The sequence below is a fragment of the Ricinus communis genome, chromosome 5 (assembly GCF_019578655.1).
Source record: "Ricinus communis isolate WT05 ecotype wild-type chromosome 5, ASM1957865v1, whole genome shotgun sequence".
NCBI classification, from domain to species: domain Eukaryota; kingdom Viridiplantae; phylum Streptophyta; class Magnoliopsida; order Malpighiales; family Euphorbiaceae; genus Ricinus; species Ricinus communis.
Genome location: NC_063260.1, coordinates 20,197,857 through 20,214,222, shown reverse-complemented (window position 1 = coordinate 20,214,222; position 16,366 = coordinate 20,197,857). Strand labels below are relative to the sequence as shown.

At 28.5% G+C, this 16,366-nt stretch overlaps 3 protein-coding genes across 3 annotated transcripts; 2 read left to right on the top strand and 1 right to left on the bottom strand.

The window, feature by feature from the left end:
* Window positions 1-133: 133 nt before the first annotated feature.
* On the bottom strand, window positions 134-1,632 carry LOC8286062 (putative fasciclin-like arabinogalactan protein 20). Its single transcript, XM_002531018.2, has one exon. The coding sequence runs from the start codon at window positions 1,570-1,572 to the stop codon at window positions 430-432; it is 1,143 nt and encodes a 380-aa protein (XP_002531064.2). The 5' UTR covers window positions 1,573-1,632; the 3' UTR covers window positions 134-429.
* A 124-nt stretch (window positions 1,633-1,756) lies between these two features.
* On the top strand, window positions 1,757-3,790 carry LOC125370023. The gene is made up of 2 exons (XM_048373593.1): window positions 1,757-1,767; window positions 2,743-3,790. The coding sequence occupies exons 1-2, from the start codon at window positions 1,757-1,759 to the stop codon at window positions 3,788-3,790; spliced, it is 1,059 nt and encodes a 352-aa protein (XP_048229550.1).
* Window positions 3,791-13,663: 9,873 nt separating this feature from the next.
* LOC8286063 (heavy metal-associated isoprenylated plant protein 20) lies at window positions 13,664-15,487 on the top strand. The gene is made up of 3 exons (XM_002531019.4): window positions 13,664-13,856; window positions 13,937-14,012; window positions 14,965-15,487. The coding sequence occupies exons 1-3, from the start codon at window positions 13,773-13,775 to the stop codon at window positions 15,255-15,257; spliced, it is 453 nt and encodes a 150-aa protein (XP_002531065.1). The 5' UTR covers window positions 13,664-13,772; the 3' UTR covers window positions 15,258-15,487.
* Window positions 15,488-16,366: the final 879 nt, after the last annotated feature.

Genomic DNA, 16,366 nt, shown 5'->3' with positions numbered 1-16,366 from the left:
ATTCATCATCTCTATAGAAAAAAGAAATTAAAAAGGACTATGTAATAGAAACTGTACTAAGAAACAGCAAAAATGTAGCAAGATTCGTATCTCAAAAGCTAGATATGTTCTCACATTTTCAGGAGCTCTGTTAAACCACATCAGATCATTGAACAACTTGTGCAAATTAGCGCAAGCTAAGGAATATTCAAATGAAAATCACAAAATCAATTATCAAGGGAAATCGGAATTAGACGTCATATAGAATATTAACAAATGGATCAGCACTTGAAATTGTTAAAGGACTTTACAAACATATTAGGGTTCTTGATTTAAACCAAGTCAGTAAGCAATAGAATGCCGTTTACGACATCAAAACTACCAGAACTCCAGAATCTTTCACAAGAAAGGACTGGAAAAAAGAATGAAGGCGTGCACTTTTAAGCGTTCTTACAGAAGCTGAAGAGAACTGAGAAGACCCAGAAGAATGAGGAATATGACGCCCGTGAAAGTGTTCTCATAAACGATGAAGAGAAGAAATAGAAGCCAAAAGGCAACGAAGAACACACAACCGCGTACCGCATCAGCACAGTTGCTTATTTTATCGGATGAAGAATGTGGCGCTTCTTGATGCATCTCTTCAACAATCAAACTCCCATCAAGACCATGAACCACAAGCCAACTATTGTTATAAATCTTAGGAGCTATAACCTGAACTCCATTGACCCTCACATTGTCACCATGTGTAGTGAAATTAACCAGGAACCCGTCCAAGTAAGCATGCAACTGTATTCCAGCAGATTCAATACCAATCAGGTTAATCATGGATAGCGTACAGGGCACGAAATGCCTAAGAAAGATTGATTTATACTCACTGATATGACCTAGAGAACCCTGAACAGATTCATCAGTTGGTGCAAAGATAGTTAATCTCATTTGATCCTTGAACTCAGTCAATTGCAAATCAAGAAAAGAGGCCATAACAGAATACTCTCTTGATCTCAAAACCTCACTTGCCTCCTTAAACGAGTGACCCCTGTCTATATGACCGTCACCATTAGCATCCAAAGCAGGACAGTCAAGATTATGTAAAGGAGGTGGCCTCATAGAATCAAGAACCTGAAAATTGGGATCAAGAATTTTGTCGATTCCAAAAATCACCAAAGATCCATCATCATAAACAGGAAACCCACTAATCTTGACTCCATTAACTTCAACTTTATCTTCACCATCAGAAGTGACAATAAGCGAGTGATTAGTCCAAAAAGTTGAAATCTTGGAACCAGATGGCAAAGATTTGAGTGAATGTAGAGATAAAGAAAGTGGGGAGAAGTGAAACTGGAGAAGATTAAGAGAGGGTTGGCCTGACTTAGAGAAAACAGTATCAGAAGGAGAAAAGATTGTGAGAGAAGGAGATGGTGGTATTAATATTGATCTTGAACCGAATTCAAGAATCAGAGCCATTGAGTTATAGCCTGAATCCGAGAGGACAGTGATGGCGTTGTCTGGAAGGGTCCCAGTGGCTGTGAGTGTGGAAATGCAGATGAAGAGAATAGAAAAGAGAGTTAAGAACAAGAGAAATTTGGTCGACATTGATCAACCTTTTTTTTTTTGAGCTTCGTGTTGTTTCTTTAGTTTCTGGATTTAGCTTCAAGAAAAATACAGTGGACGAGTACAATAAAGTGCGACCCAGGCGGTTAGTTATAGAAGGGAAGGTTTTTGTTTTGGCGGGAAACGTTCATCACACGTGGACGAGTCTGATTTGTTAATTTGTACCATGGAATCTGAGTTTGTTATGAGCGTTGGATAGGCAGATTCTTTTTTCCCCTCATATATATATAATGTAATTTTATATTTGTTAAAGGAAATTAAATATCTTTCAAAATAAAGAATTACTATTTAATTAAAAAAGCAAGTCAAGATATACTGTCTTTTACAATAAGATTATATTAATTAAATTGGAATAGATAATTTACTATTTATAATAAATTTATAATACAACATCAAAGTCTTGGATAGAATAAACCCTCAAAATATTAATTTATTTACAATGATTTTTTTATTATAAAAATTATCTAATTTTTCCTTAAAAAATATTAATTTATCTCTTATTTTTTAAATATTAATAAACGAGGAATATCTAATGAATTAGTAAATAAAACATCTAATTTATATTTCATTATAGATTAAATTTTTTAAAATCAAACTAGAATTCTATTTTTAATTTGACAGTAACTTACAATGTTAATATTAATATTAATACTAATTATTTAGGTTCTATATTTTGATTATTTAATAAATTAAGATTAATGAAATAGAAAATTAGTTATTCATCATAAGAAAATAAATTTGTAATAAATAAAAAATGACAATAGTTATTCTAATTTAATATAGACTATATTTTAATTAAAAGTATTTACGACACTAGATTAATAGTATTTTATATATAATATAAGTAAGTTAAGAAAAATGCAAAAATACTTATAAAAGAAAAAAACATTTTTCATCTTATCCTTCAATATGACATTTTGATTTTTGATTTTATATTTAAAATAATAATATGGTAGTGGCGGTAATAATTTTAGCATATGACTTTTCATTATTATCTTTATTTCTTATACTAATTTGATAATGTTAAAAATTATATTATTAATTGTTAATCTATTAATTAGCATATATATATATATATATAGTATACATTTTCTTTTGCTAACAACGAATAACTATGTGATTTGTTTGATTAAACCTGCCAAATGAGTTAAGGCTGCAACCTGTCTATAGTCTTCTTAAGCCAGGAATATGTGATTGGGATCAAGAGATTTTAAATGATTTATTCTCTGAAAGAGATAAAAACCTTATTAACAGTATTGTTCTTAGTCCTACAGCTGGTACAGATCAGTTGTTTTGGTTCAGAGATCTAAAAGGTAAATTTTCTGTTAAGGATGCGTACCGCATCCAACAACCTGATTTCTTTGTGTTGTACCCTTCTGATGTTGCTGTTTGGAGAAGATTATGGAAGTTGAATATTGCGACTAAATGTAAAGTATTTATGTGGAGAGCTTTAACAAATCGGCTGCCAGTCCGAACGAATTTGGTGATGACAAAAGTAACTGAGGATAGTAGCTGCCCTTGCTGTGTATTTGAGCCTGAAACCATTATGCATATTTTAATTTTGTGTGATGTAGCAACTCAGAGCCGGAAATATGTCAATTTGTATCAAGTCTTAACTCAAGCTCCAAATCTGTTTGAAGGTGCCCGATCAGTTTTTGAGCGTTTCGATGATAGTATAGTGGCATCCTTTTTGGTACTCTGTTGGAGTTTATGGACTAATAAGAATGATGTTGTGTGGAACCGGAAGAAACTGAGTTGGAGAGCAGTAGCATCCAGAGCTAGTTCTTTTCTTTTCCAATGGGGGAAGACAAGGAAGTTGACGGACTATCAACAGCTAGGGAGGCATTTTGCAGGTGGAGATTGTTTATGGCAGAAGCCAGCAATAGGGAAATACAAACTAAATGTTGACGCGAGCTCTAGTGCTGAAAGAGGAAAATTAGGAGCAGGCTTTGTTCTAAGGGACGGTGCGGGAGTTTGGATAACAGGTGTCTTAATCACTAGACCATATATTGCCAATCCGGATGTAGCAGAAGCATGGGCACTAAAAGAGGCCCTGTCCTGGATTCATGCGAAAATGATGGAAGAAGTCCAAATTGAAATTGATTGCCTTCGAAACATTAAGCTGCTAGAGGAAGAGTTGCATCCGAATTTATATTTGCTTTGTTTGCTAAGGTTTGTCAGGATTTGCTTAGAGTTTTAAATAGATGTAATCTTGTTTTTGTTTATCAATCAACGAATACGGTTGCCCATATGATTTCAAAGGTAGCATGTTCTATGCCTATTTGATTAGAAAGCTCTATAGCATTTGAGTTTGTAACAAAAGCACTTTTGAATGATTTAAAGAATTAAGATTTTACAAGGTCAAAAAAAATATGATTTATTTGATTAGCTCCATTTTTTTTTTCCCTATATCCAATCTTCTTATCTTAGCGTAGTTTCCATTTTTTACTTAATTCCTTTGATGATATTAATAATCATATATATATATATATATATATATATATAACAATAATTTTTAGTTTTTTATTTTATATTATTATATTTTATTTAATAAATATAGATTTTTCTACAGTTGATGATAATATTAACTTTTTTAATGGATGTGTTACTAAAGTATAGTAGATTTGAGGAGCTTACAGAAAAGATTTTCTATTTTATTAATATTCTTGCAATTAAAATATTTTTCTAAAAATACATATATATTCTATTAATAAAAATTAATAAGTATATCTTTATATAAAAAATAAAAATAAATATTAAATATAAAAAAATATAAATAAAGAAATTACTTATAACAATCATAATCGTGTTAACATCGCAGTTCTATTCGATGGCGATTGTTTGAATGTCAAATTCAACACTTTTGTAATAGAATTACAAGGGATCATCGTCATCATCTAGTTTTAACACAAGGCTTCTTGAAAACATTAAATCATACGGATACAATATCATATAAAATTAAGATGATATTATATTATAAATATTACTTACTCATGGACTGCAAATTTACAGGCTTGAACATGACAGAAAACATAGCACATTCTACATTATTGTCCACGAGACAAGGACGGACAAAATCCTGAGCGAGTGTTTTAGTCTCAAAGCTATAAGAAAAAAATGCTATCTGATATCCGCATATATAATAACTGCAAGTCTTCGTTAAAACCAATGAACTTCTTCTTTTCCTCAGACATGAACGTAATACCGCAGTCTTCTCCTTCAGTGCGAGCATAGATTTTTGACTTCACCTTCCTGTACATAGAAGAATAGTCTATTCTAATGCATATAACCTTAAAAGCTGTGGTTTTCCAACCCATCAAAAGCGATGGCTGCAATATAATCATCCGATGACATTTCATTAGGGCAAGAAGCACAAGGAATGATCAGACGTTGCTTCGTAGTGGGACTATAGACACAAAACTCCGGGAATAGAGCGACGAAGAAGGGTTATTATGCGGTACCATCTCTTTGAAACACATTTAAGTCTGGTACGATTTTTCAAGGGAATTAAAGAAAGTATGTACTCGAGAAGCTCTGGTAACAGATCATCCAGCTCCATCGTTTTCTTTCTTTTAATTTTAGTGTAAGTTATAATTACAAATACAATCACAAACGACTTTTGCTTTTGGAATCCTATTTGAGTACGTCCACCTCCAAATTCTAATCCTATATGAATAGGTTGTTGTTGTTGTCCGGAATCTAATTTGAGTTCATCTTCAAATCTATAATCTATATATCTACCCATATAATATAAAATATGAATAACCGACTAAAACACCTTCGATTTAATCAATAATTATCAATTTTATTTTGATTCTAATATGTAACTAATTTAATTTTTTGATCATAATATAATTAATCAGTGATTAATTTAATCTAATAATTCTAATAAAAATAATTAATAATTAATCTAATTATATTCTAATCATATAAGAAATTAAGAATTATTATATCATATACTATATGTCTATAATGAAATTTAAATAACTCAATATAAATTTTTACAAAAAGTTAAGCACAAAGTCAAAAAAATATATGATATTTTTAGAATTATTTTATTGGTATATTAATTTTAAGTGTTGATTATTATAATACTTCATTCAAATGATTTTTTAAAATTTGATACTAATAATTATTTTAATATTATTTTAATAATATTAAAATAATATAATTAAATAATCTTAAGAAAATAAATAAAAATTAATATTCAATTTAAATAAATTGTTTTTATAATAATCATAATAAAAATATAATTAAATAAATTAGACATATAAAACTTAGTATTGATAATAAATCAAAACTTAAATATTTTATAATTTTATATAAATTTATTTTAGATTTTATTATTAATTAAATTTATTTTGAATTTGATTGTTGATTAAATTTATAAAGTGTATGTTATGAAATCTTACTATACGCCGAAAAGAAAATATATAAAATATTTTTATATTATATGATAATTTACTAAATATTTTTATATATTATAAATTTTATAATACGAATTACATGCATTACGTGGCAAGCAATCCTAGTTCAAATAGATAGTATTTTTGTTTTTAGTCCACCTAGTCATATACATTTCACTATTAATATTTATTTTAATTCTAAATTATAATATAAAATAAATTAATTGAAAAATACTATTAGAAATGGTTTTTAAATATCTTTTGTAATAAATTTTTTTGATTTTCTTAGAATTTTATTAATGTAATAAATATAATAACGAGTATACAAGTTTTTAGAATTAAAAGTTACTGTATGATTAAAAAAATAACTAATTAATTAAATATTATTGTTTAAAATTAAATTAAAAAAATTAATTAATTATGTAATAAACTTAGGAAGATGTTTGTAGTTCCCGTTTAGTTTCTGTGCAGTTTTGTGCTTCTGCTCCTTCGTTATATAAAATAAAACAAATAAAAAGAATAAAACCCCACTTATTATCCTGCAACGGCGACCGCTGGCTGCAATACAATATTGCCGCAACTGAATAACTCAAAGGCAACAGAGGAGAATAGGTATAGCAACCAACATTCACCAGGAAGCATTAACAGTAAGAACCAAAACAAGCTTTTCAAAATAAAATAATGCAACAATACTCAACATCTCTACAGGCCAAAAAAAATTGATTCTTAAAAGCATATATGCTTATATCTGATACTGCATTAGCAGAGTTACTTCTGGTATTAGATGAAGAATCTAGAGTTTTTGATACATCTCTTCCACAAGAAAATTCCCATCAAGACCATAAGCATTCAGAGAGATAGCAAATGCACGAGGTTACTGCATATCTTTTAGTCTATCATCTAGTGTCCCTCTTTCATAACAGATCTCAGTTTCTGGAGAAGCTCATCGTGGGTGAGCACATTCAGGGCATTCGTTTTTTATGGATTTCCCTCGAGCCTGCTCGGGATTGGATGTGAGTTTTGTGCTAATCACCAAAGAACAGTCAGCGAGTCACTGGACTTTGTGTCCAGAATGGCACTCTACAGTAAAGTTAGGGTTCTAAAGTGATTTTAGCAAAGTAATAGTAATGGAAAAATAGTGAATGATATGTTATGAATGAGTGAAGTTAGGGTTCTGAAGTGATTTTAGCAGAGTAACATTAGTGAAAAAATAGTGAACGGCCTGTTATGGATGAGAAGTGGGGGCTTAAATTATGGTATGTATACCAACTCATAATCATGTCAATGCTTATAATATGGATTTTGATCTATGATTCTATACGGATCAGAATACGTGTTTGGAGAAAGAGAGAGCAAAACAATACTCTTTCTTTTCAAATTGTACAATGCACAAATTTTTATTCATGTTTCTTCACTTTTTCTTTATTTAAATTATACTGTTTTTAAATTTTTTTAAATTATAATAAAATAAATTTATAAAAATATTATATATTGAGTAAGTTTTTTTATATATTTATAAAAATTATTCGTTTACTCGCTTGTTATACGACTACTATAATTATTTTATTGTCACTATTTAAATATTTTTATTTTGATATGTATTTATTTTGACACATTAAATTTTCTTATTTTAATAAAATAATTTTAAAATTAATATTTATTAAAAAAAAATTAAATAAATTTTTTATATATTTATAAAAGCTAGTTGTTTACCCGCTTGTTGTATGAACGTCGTAGTTATTTTGATTATAAATAATAATATAATTGAGTTTATATATAAAATTAAATAGATTTTTTAATATTTTATAATTACTTGAATATTTAAAAATAAATAAATTAAATATTTTAATGTCTTTATTACTTTTTTTTAAAAGATTTTATTAGTACAATAATATAAAAATTATCAATAAATTAATAGAAAAAACTATAAAATTATACATAAGTTTGAATTCTACCTGTCAATAATAAATACATCTATCATATTTAAAAATTATGTGTGAAAATAGTAACATGTGTCAAAAAAAATTTATTAGACCAAATACATATTAATATTTTCTTATTCATTTACATGTATTAAAATATTTATTTTCTATATGTATAATGTCCATAAGATGTAATATTCTATAATAATTAATTTTCTCTATATTGAAATATTCATTATATGTAAACTTGATATTAATTATGGTTAATGTTAATGTTCATTTTGTTTCGTATATTATTCATCAGTGGTAATATTAATGTTCATTATCTGTATATATAATGTTCATCAATATTCTCAAATAAAAATAGTATTATTTATAAAAACTTTTATTGTTTTTGTGATTCATATTGAAATTCTTTTATGATTGATAGAAAAATTTATCATTTAGAAGCATAATATTCATTAGTTTATCAATGGATATTCGTCATTAATAAAAATCATACCCATTAATTTATTCAAATGAATATATATAACATAGTTGGTAAGCAAAAAAAACATCAAGCTAAAGTTATTATATTGTAGTACATATATCTTTTTAATAAAATAAAATTAATAAATAATGAATATTTTACGTTTAAATAATAAATATTTAACACATATTTAATGAATATAAAATTAATAAATAATATTTCTAAATAAAAAAAAATTGCTTCAACGTCTAACCCACGCGTCAAAGACTGACATATATTTTTTTTATAAACAAAATGGAACCAGATGAATTCCTGAATTTATAAAGCTATATGCATAAGGCGTCCATCTTATAATTTGCCTAATCATATGAAAGGAGAAGCAAAAGATGATAAATGACAATCCACTTTTGGTTGTGAATTCGAGATCCTGTTAACAAAATCAGGCCAACTCGGCCTAATATTTATGTGCAAGCCCGCTTTTCGTTAGTTATGAATACTAATGGCGCTGATACATTTATCTGTGGCGGCCCAGTTTTGATTCCAGAGAAAGACGATAAATCATAAATTAATTTATTGGTTTTGTTTTGTATTTTCTATAATCATGACCCTTTCCAGCTGAGCTAGCCTCATTCATAGATGATCAACGGTCAATTCAACTCTATGTCACACAATGAATATATGTATGTATACGTAATAAGTTAATATTAATATTAAGTGTGGGACAAGAAAAATGTCATAATATAAAATAAAATAAAAGTTTCCTGTTTCTTATTTTCTCGTAAATTTCCATTTACGTATAAATCTTTATTTTTCATACTATATACAATTAATTGCTACTTTCTAATAATAAATAAATACTTATAATTTGTGACCCATATGATTTGCATTACGTGGCATTTCTTAATGCCTAATATAATTTTTCATGGTTTAATATGTTTGTTTAATTCCACAGCTGATCATGACATTTGTGATAGCAATGAGACAGATTTATTGTTTATGGGCACACTCTTGCCATTGAGATACGGCAAGCTAGATTTATGAATTGGGTTATGAACACATAAATTTGTTATTTATTATTTACATATACAGAGTTGCAATAAAATTAAAGTATCTTGATGGAGATACATTTGATAAAGTCAAAATTATAAAAGCCATATATGCACACATCAAAATTAAAAGAGGCCATTGACACTAATGATGATGACATGACTTTAAATGGATTCGAGAAACTCATGAGAGAGTAGTTAATTTTTGTTTCATAACACTTAAGGAGAATATTAATATAACAGTAAGGCATTAACATATTCTTAATTATACAGTACCTTAATATAATGGATTGTTCTTTGTATCTTATAGTAGGCTTTGACATGTATGGTGTAACTGAAACTTATGATTATATGATGAATGGTGCTAACTTTTATTGGTGTAATACAGAAAATTTGATGTGGAAAGCTCTAAGCATAAGATTTTTATTTTTTGGGACTCTATTACATAAAAAGGAAAAGAAAAAAGAAACAAATAGACGTTTACCAAAACTTCAACTAATACTGCCCAGTTGGTCGAATAGCATCTAATTCAAAACTTTCCATGGCCTGGCCCAAAGGTTTATTTTCCAATGGAATTTCAAGATCTATTGGCTGTAATCAAGTCTTTTGTTCAAAACCCTTTTCACAATTGATGTGAATCAATCAAATATCCAACTGAGGGGAAACTTAGTAGGCTGCGTCAACTTCCTTTGGTTCGTGCAATCATTTCGATGGAAATCAGAACAGCTAACAACAGAACTTATCATCATATGCCTGCTTATGATAATAGTTTAAGAAATTTAGTAATCTTAAATAACATTCTTCCATCTGTAAAGCAGAAATACAGGCGTTCAATGGCCCCATGGTGAAAAGCTTCTTATATTTTGAGTTGTTGGACCAGAAAGTTACGTTTGTAATTAATTTGATCAGTTCTTTTTGTTTCTCTCTTTCTAAATTTAGAACTTGAGTAACTTATTTTATTATTTGAACAATGTAGATTTGAAATTGGACAGCCAAGCATCATCATATGCATATATGCAGTAACTTAAGCAGTGTGTAAAGAAATTTGTAGCTGCTGGCTGGCCCTAGCTAGCTCAGGTTGTTACGAAAGGTAGAAATAGTAATGGATTTTGATGTTTACAAATACACAGTACTTTGTGGTTGATTTTGGTTAGATACGACCGGACCTTGTTTGCTAGGCAAGAAGCTTAGCTTCAAGTCCTTTTCATATGGAGACGCTAGAACTAACCCAATAATGCATTTCATACACCCTACTTCGTGCTATATCTTTTTTAGGCTTCATTTTTCTCACAAAACCCTTTTCCTTCTCTTTTTATTTTTCTTTTGTTTCTTTTTTGTCCGTAGCTATATAATATGGGTAGGGTATAATTAGGATTGCCGCTATTGATATTATATCAAAACAGCAATTCAGAAATCCCGGAGGATACAAAATCTGGGTTTTCTTTAATTGTAATTTCTTATTTAATCTTTGTGGCAGCTTGTATAAACCCACTATAACTAGTGGAACCAAAATTCAGAAATAAAGAAAATGACATATAGAATAATAATGAATGCTCTCTGCATTACAAGCCACGGAAATTTCTCTTATGTGGGTACCAATTTTTATTTTACTAGACTCTTCTCACACACACACAAAAAAAAAAAAAAAAAGAGTACATATTTTGGGATTGATTGCAACTATTGCCATCTTCCCGAGTCTCGTCATAATAATATATATAGACCCATCTCATTTAACGCCAGTATGTTATATTACTTTATTTTAAAGATCTTTTAAATGTCAGTTAATTACTCGTGCAAATTTCGGTCTTTGTAGTATTGTAGTTACAAGAGCTACGAATATAAGTGTGTGACATGTAAATTTTAACTTAAATGTTATTAAAAGATATAGATTTTGAGTTTAAGTCTTCATTTATATACTATGTTGTATAGCATGTGATTTATCCAGTCTTTTATAGATAATTAATTTCTTTTAAGTGATCAATAGTTAAACTAACTTGATTGATATAATTATAAATCTCTCTAAATTTTATTAGGCAGCTGAATTAAATTGGTTTTTATATATTAATTGGAAAAATAGATTATTATATTATATTTATATCTGATTTTTTATAAAAATATAAAAATATAAATAATTTTATCACTAAATTTAATATATATCTCTATTAATACATCAAATTAATAAATAATAGACATATATTTATTAATTTTAAATAATAATATATATATTAAGTATTAATTCTAAAATATAAATTTATTTCTTATAATATATATATATATATATATATATATATATATATATATATATATATATATATATATATCCAATCTAAATAAAAATTTATAACTATTCCATGGATGGACATGGTAGAATACAACTAAAATGCCGCGTATAAAAGTGAAAAGGCAAAGGAGAAAACCTGGCTGGATGGATCAACTTTTTTTTTTTTTGTTTTTTGGTTTTCATTTATAGCAATGATGAAGGACAGATGGGCTCCAGATAATAAATTATTTGAATCCTTTCAACTCCTTGTATATATAAATTATAAGAAAACCAACTATCTCCATCAGTACAGCAATTAGAAGAAGTTGTCATTATGGAAACTTCACCACTAATATTATGAGAAGTAATTCAACAAAAGAATAAAAAAGGAAAAACAAACATTTTTCTATCTATTATAATACCAGAGAATTTGACCCATTGATGGTTGTACAATCTAATATATGATAATCATGGCAATAATTGGTATGTTTTTTTAATATGTATATATAGGCTCATGTATCTAATGGTTATTTTGCTTTGCATGCAAGATAACATCAAACCATAACACAATCAATGTGTTAAACCTTATCAAATATCTTATGCTAAATCCACTTTGGGCTCTTGAATTTTATGGATTCATGTAGTTGGACCCTAAACTTTATTTTGATTTAATTCAATCTCTCAACTTTAATTTTTTCTTAATTTTTTTTTTACCCTTGTATTAGCAGTTGAAGTAAATAGTCATTTTCATATTAATATTATTAGTTATAATAGTCAAGAAATAAAAATGGAACCCACTTGAGAGAAATTTCCTTTCTTAATACTATTAGTTATGAGAATAAAACAATCATTTCAGATGATTATTTATTTATTTAATTTTTTTAATAAAAAGAACGACAAAAGGCAAAACAAAGAGAAATACTTCTTTTGTTTCAAGTGAGCAATGATTAATTCTTTTTTTCTTTCTAATACTTAAAAATTAATATTTAAAATAATTCAATACGTTTTAGATAAGTGTTTTGAGTGGTAACTTTATTTAAAATAAAATTATTTTATTTTATTTTAAATACTATTAATTTTTAATTTATTTAAGTTTTATATATTAAATTTTATAAATAAAATTGATCGACAACCTGATGATATTTTATTTTCATCACACAAAATGTTACTAGTTGTAAGAAAATAAATGATATTACAAAAAAAAATCATTTTACAAATTTAATATTTTATAGAAAATTTGATAAATATGAAAAATATCAAAAAAATTATAATTGCAAATATATTGCTAAATGATAATTTTTTTATATATTTTTTCTGTAAATTAAATTAATTTCTTCTACATTAATAGGACTTAAAAATAACAAAATATGAAGTTGGGAGATGTAATTATACCAAATCAAGTTTAACTATACAATCATAGAAACCCACAAAATTTGAGAGCCTAAATCTGCATTAAACTAATATCTAAACAGTTAAAATATATGATTACATTAAAAAAGAAGAACATAAAACGACAAGGTGCAGTCCACTGGTGAAGAAATCAAAAGAAACGCAATAGCACTTTATGACAGTTCCTTTTCTTTGGGCTAAAGAAAATAGCAACCAAACAGCTCCTATTATTTATATAACCCATCACCCAAGCAAGCAGCTCCTTCCATTTTTTCCTCTTTCTTTTCTATTTAAATATATAAGACTTTTTGAACCGAGCAGAATTGTTTTTTTTTTTATTTTATTTTATATAATATTATTATTAAAAAAAGCCTAGAGCCTAGTTGGTGTTGGGTGGCTTGATATTTTGGAGATGGCAATGGCATGATTCAGGGACACAAGTCACTAACTTTAGTTTCAAAAATTGAATTAAATTTAAATTTAAAAAGAAAAGAAAAAGGACAACTTGCACCAACACGGTTCCTCTTCAAATCAATCATAACTCTACCTTATTATATATAATATATATATATATATACACCCCAATACGCTACATTTATTTCCATATAGCGTAACCCTCCATTTCTCTCTTTTCTCTCTCTCTCTCTCTCCCTGAACTGAGACTCTCTACTTTGGCTTTGAGAAGCAAAGATGGGTGCTCTTGACGATCTCTCAGATTACCTTTCAGACTTGTTCACCTACGCCAGAAAAAAGAGAAAGCGTAAGCCAATGCAGGTAATTCACATGCATGTCTGTTTTAGCTTCTTTGCTTACTCGATCCTTAACATTATAGTAACATGATCTTTCTTTTCCAGACTGTTGAGATTAAAGTGAAAATGGATTGCGATGGCTGTGAAAGAAGAGTTAAACATGCTGTTTCCAACATTAAAGGTTTTATTTCTTTAGCTTAATCTTCTACTACTTTTACAAATAAGATCTTTACTGGTCTGCAAGGATGCATTATCTGATGATGCGCAAGGGAAACTAAGTGTTCAAGCTTGAATAGGACTAAACATCTAGTAAATAACCGAGTTTTATAACTGCACACCCATTAATTCAGCTTAAGGAAATCAGTTATGCTTTGATAGCACACAAAAGCCATTGAAGCAATTCGAAAAGGAGAAGTCCTGTATCATATGCATTAATATAAAGAATTTGTTTTATTGTTTATTTACCTTTTCATGTTTTTCTTCTCTACTTTTTATTTTTTCCTTTTCCGGCCAATTCTTCTTGGCCAAAATATAAGCATGCATATTTAATTCAGGACTTAAAAAGCCCATAATATTTTTCATAGAAAAAAAAGGAGCAGAAAAAGTGGGGGAGTCAAAGAAGGGACTTCCTCGTATATTGGGGAAATGGAAGAGACATAACAATGGGCTTGACTCTGTTCTCTGATTGAAGTACGCTTACAAAATCTGACATCATAAATTTTTTGCAGAGATATTGCTAGTTCCGGATACCCTTTTGCTATTTCTCTTTACATCAGGCAAAGTTCATCACTTTAGCCCAAATAAGCGCTCTTTGCGACAAGCAAAAAGTACACTTTCAAATAACAAAAAATTTTGCTACCTTCTATTGCAGCTAGCATTCTATTGACACGAAAAGGACATTATAATTTATTTTTTTTCATCTCCCCACTTATAATTGAACCATTGAATTAAAGCTTGTCCGCTGGCCATAATAAATGTAGCACACCAGACACAACCTTTAACTTAAGGTTCTAAATGAACCAGCAACCCAGATAATTTAGTTACCTCTAGTCAATTCAAATAGTAACTACTAGTCTATTACTAATTAATAATGGTTAGTTTCGTTAATTTGCTTTTTTTATCTTTCCGATCAGGTGTGAAATCAGTGGAGGTAAACAGAAAGCAAAGCCGAGTAGTAGTTAGTGGGTATATAGAGCCAAACAAGGTCCTAAAGAAAGTAAGGAGCACAGGAAAAAGAGCCGAGTTCTGGCCTTATGTTCCATACAATTTAGTGGCATATCCTTATGTTGCTCAAGCTTATGATAAGAAGGCACCATCTGGTTATGTTAAGAATGTGTTTCAAGCACTTCCTAGCCCTAATGCACCAGATGAGAAGTATACCACCATGTTCAGTGATGAGAATCCACATGCATGTTCCATTATGTAGGCAAACTTTAAGGAAAATAATTTGTATACATTTTATGTTTCAGCTTCAATTAAAGTAGGAGTACCAGTTCAGCTCTATAACTAGGTGTTTTTCAGTTGAGAAGTTTTGAGTCGTGCTTTTATTTTGAACGTAGGATTTGAAATAGTACTTCTGAATGTACGTTCTGAAGGAGAGATATATTCTCATTTTCTGTACTTAAATATATGCTTAACTTCTCTTTGTTATTGTTAGTGAAACGTGCCTTGCAGACATCAGGCTTTGCCTGCCAGTTCTTCCCCTGTTGATGAGGACTAATGGGTTTGATTGTTTGATATTGTCTGGTCTCTCTCTTCCTCTCTCCAATCTCACATGGATGATTTCCTTTTGATCGGATCGTGAACATAGACTTTGATGCTATGTGTGAAAATTAGACAATCGCTAGAAAGATTTAAAAGTTCATTTTTCCAGCTCTATATGAATAAATAAATAACTTGAAAAAAAAAATACATTTAATCCTTAAAAAGTAATTCCAAAATCATGCGAATAATGATGAAATTCTCTAGTATTAGTTATAAACATGGATCAAACCAATGCATTCTGAGTTGCATCTAAATAGTAATTATATTAAAAAAAATATATTTATATAATAACTAATTGTATAATTATTTTTTTTATGTCATATTAGATTATTTCAGTCACTTTTTTTTATTTTATTTTATGAACATTTAATTAATCATTACATTTGATATTACCATCGTCAATTTTTAAAATATATCTATCAATAATTTCAACCTCTCTATTAGCTACCAATAATTCTCTATGATAATTACATCACTGTTCCTTAACTGAAAGAGAATCGGCATCTGCGGAGGTCAGATTATCAAAAATGGATGTCAATTTGTGTATGAATTTAATTAGGGATTACTGGGATGGACTTGGTCTTAATTGACTAATTAATTAATAATCGAGCATTAATGAATGTCCGCAATCATATTAAGAACAGAAAAAGGTCGAGATATTGGCCTCCATTAGTCTAAGCACTCTGCTGCTAAGAATAAATTAAAATTCTTAATTGGTACTGGAGATAAATCTATCTCCATGAAAGTGATAGAATACTTGGTTTTAGGACA

Coding starts and splice junctions, on each gene's coding strand:
- LOC8286062 (XM_002531018.2), bottom strand. CDS start 1,572: ATGTCGACCAAATTTCTCTTGTTCTTAACTCTCTTTTCTATTCTCTTC.
- LOC8286063 (XM_002531019.4), top strand. CDS start 13,773: ATGGGTGCTCTTGACGATCTCTCAGATTACCTTTCAGACTTGTTCACC. Junction 13,857..13,936: donor GAAAGCGTAAGCCAATGCAG/GTAATTCACATG, acceptor TTTCTTTTCCAG/ACTGTTGAGATTAAAGTGAA. Junction 14,013..14,964: donor TGCTGTTTCCAACATTAAAG/GTTTTATTTCTT, acceptor CTTTCCGATCAG/GTGTGAAATCAGTGGAGGTA.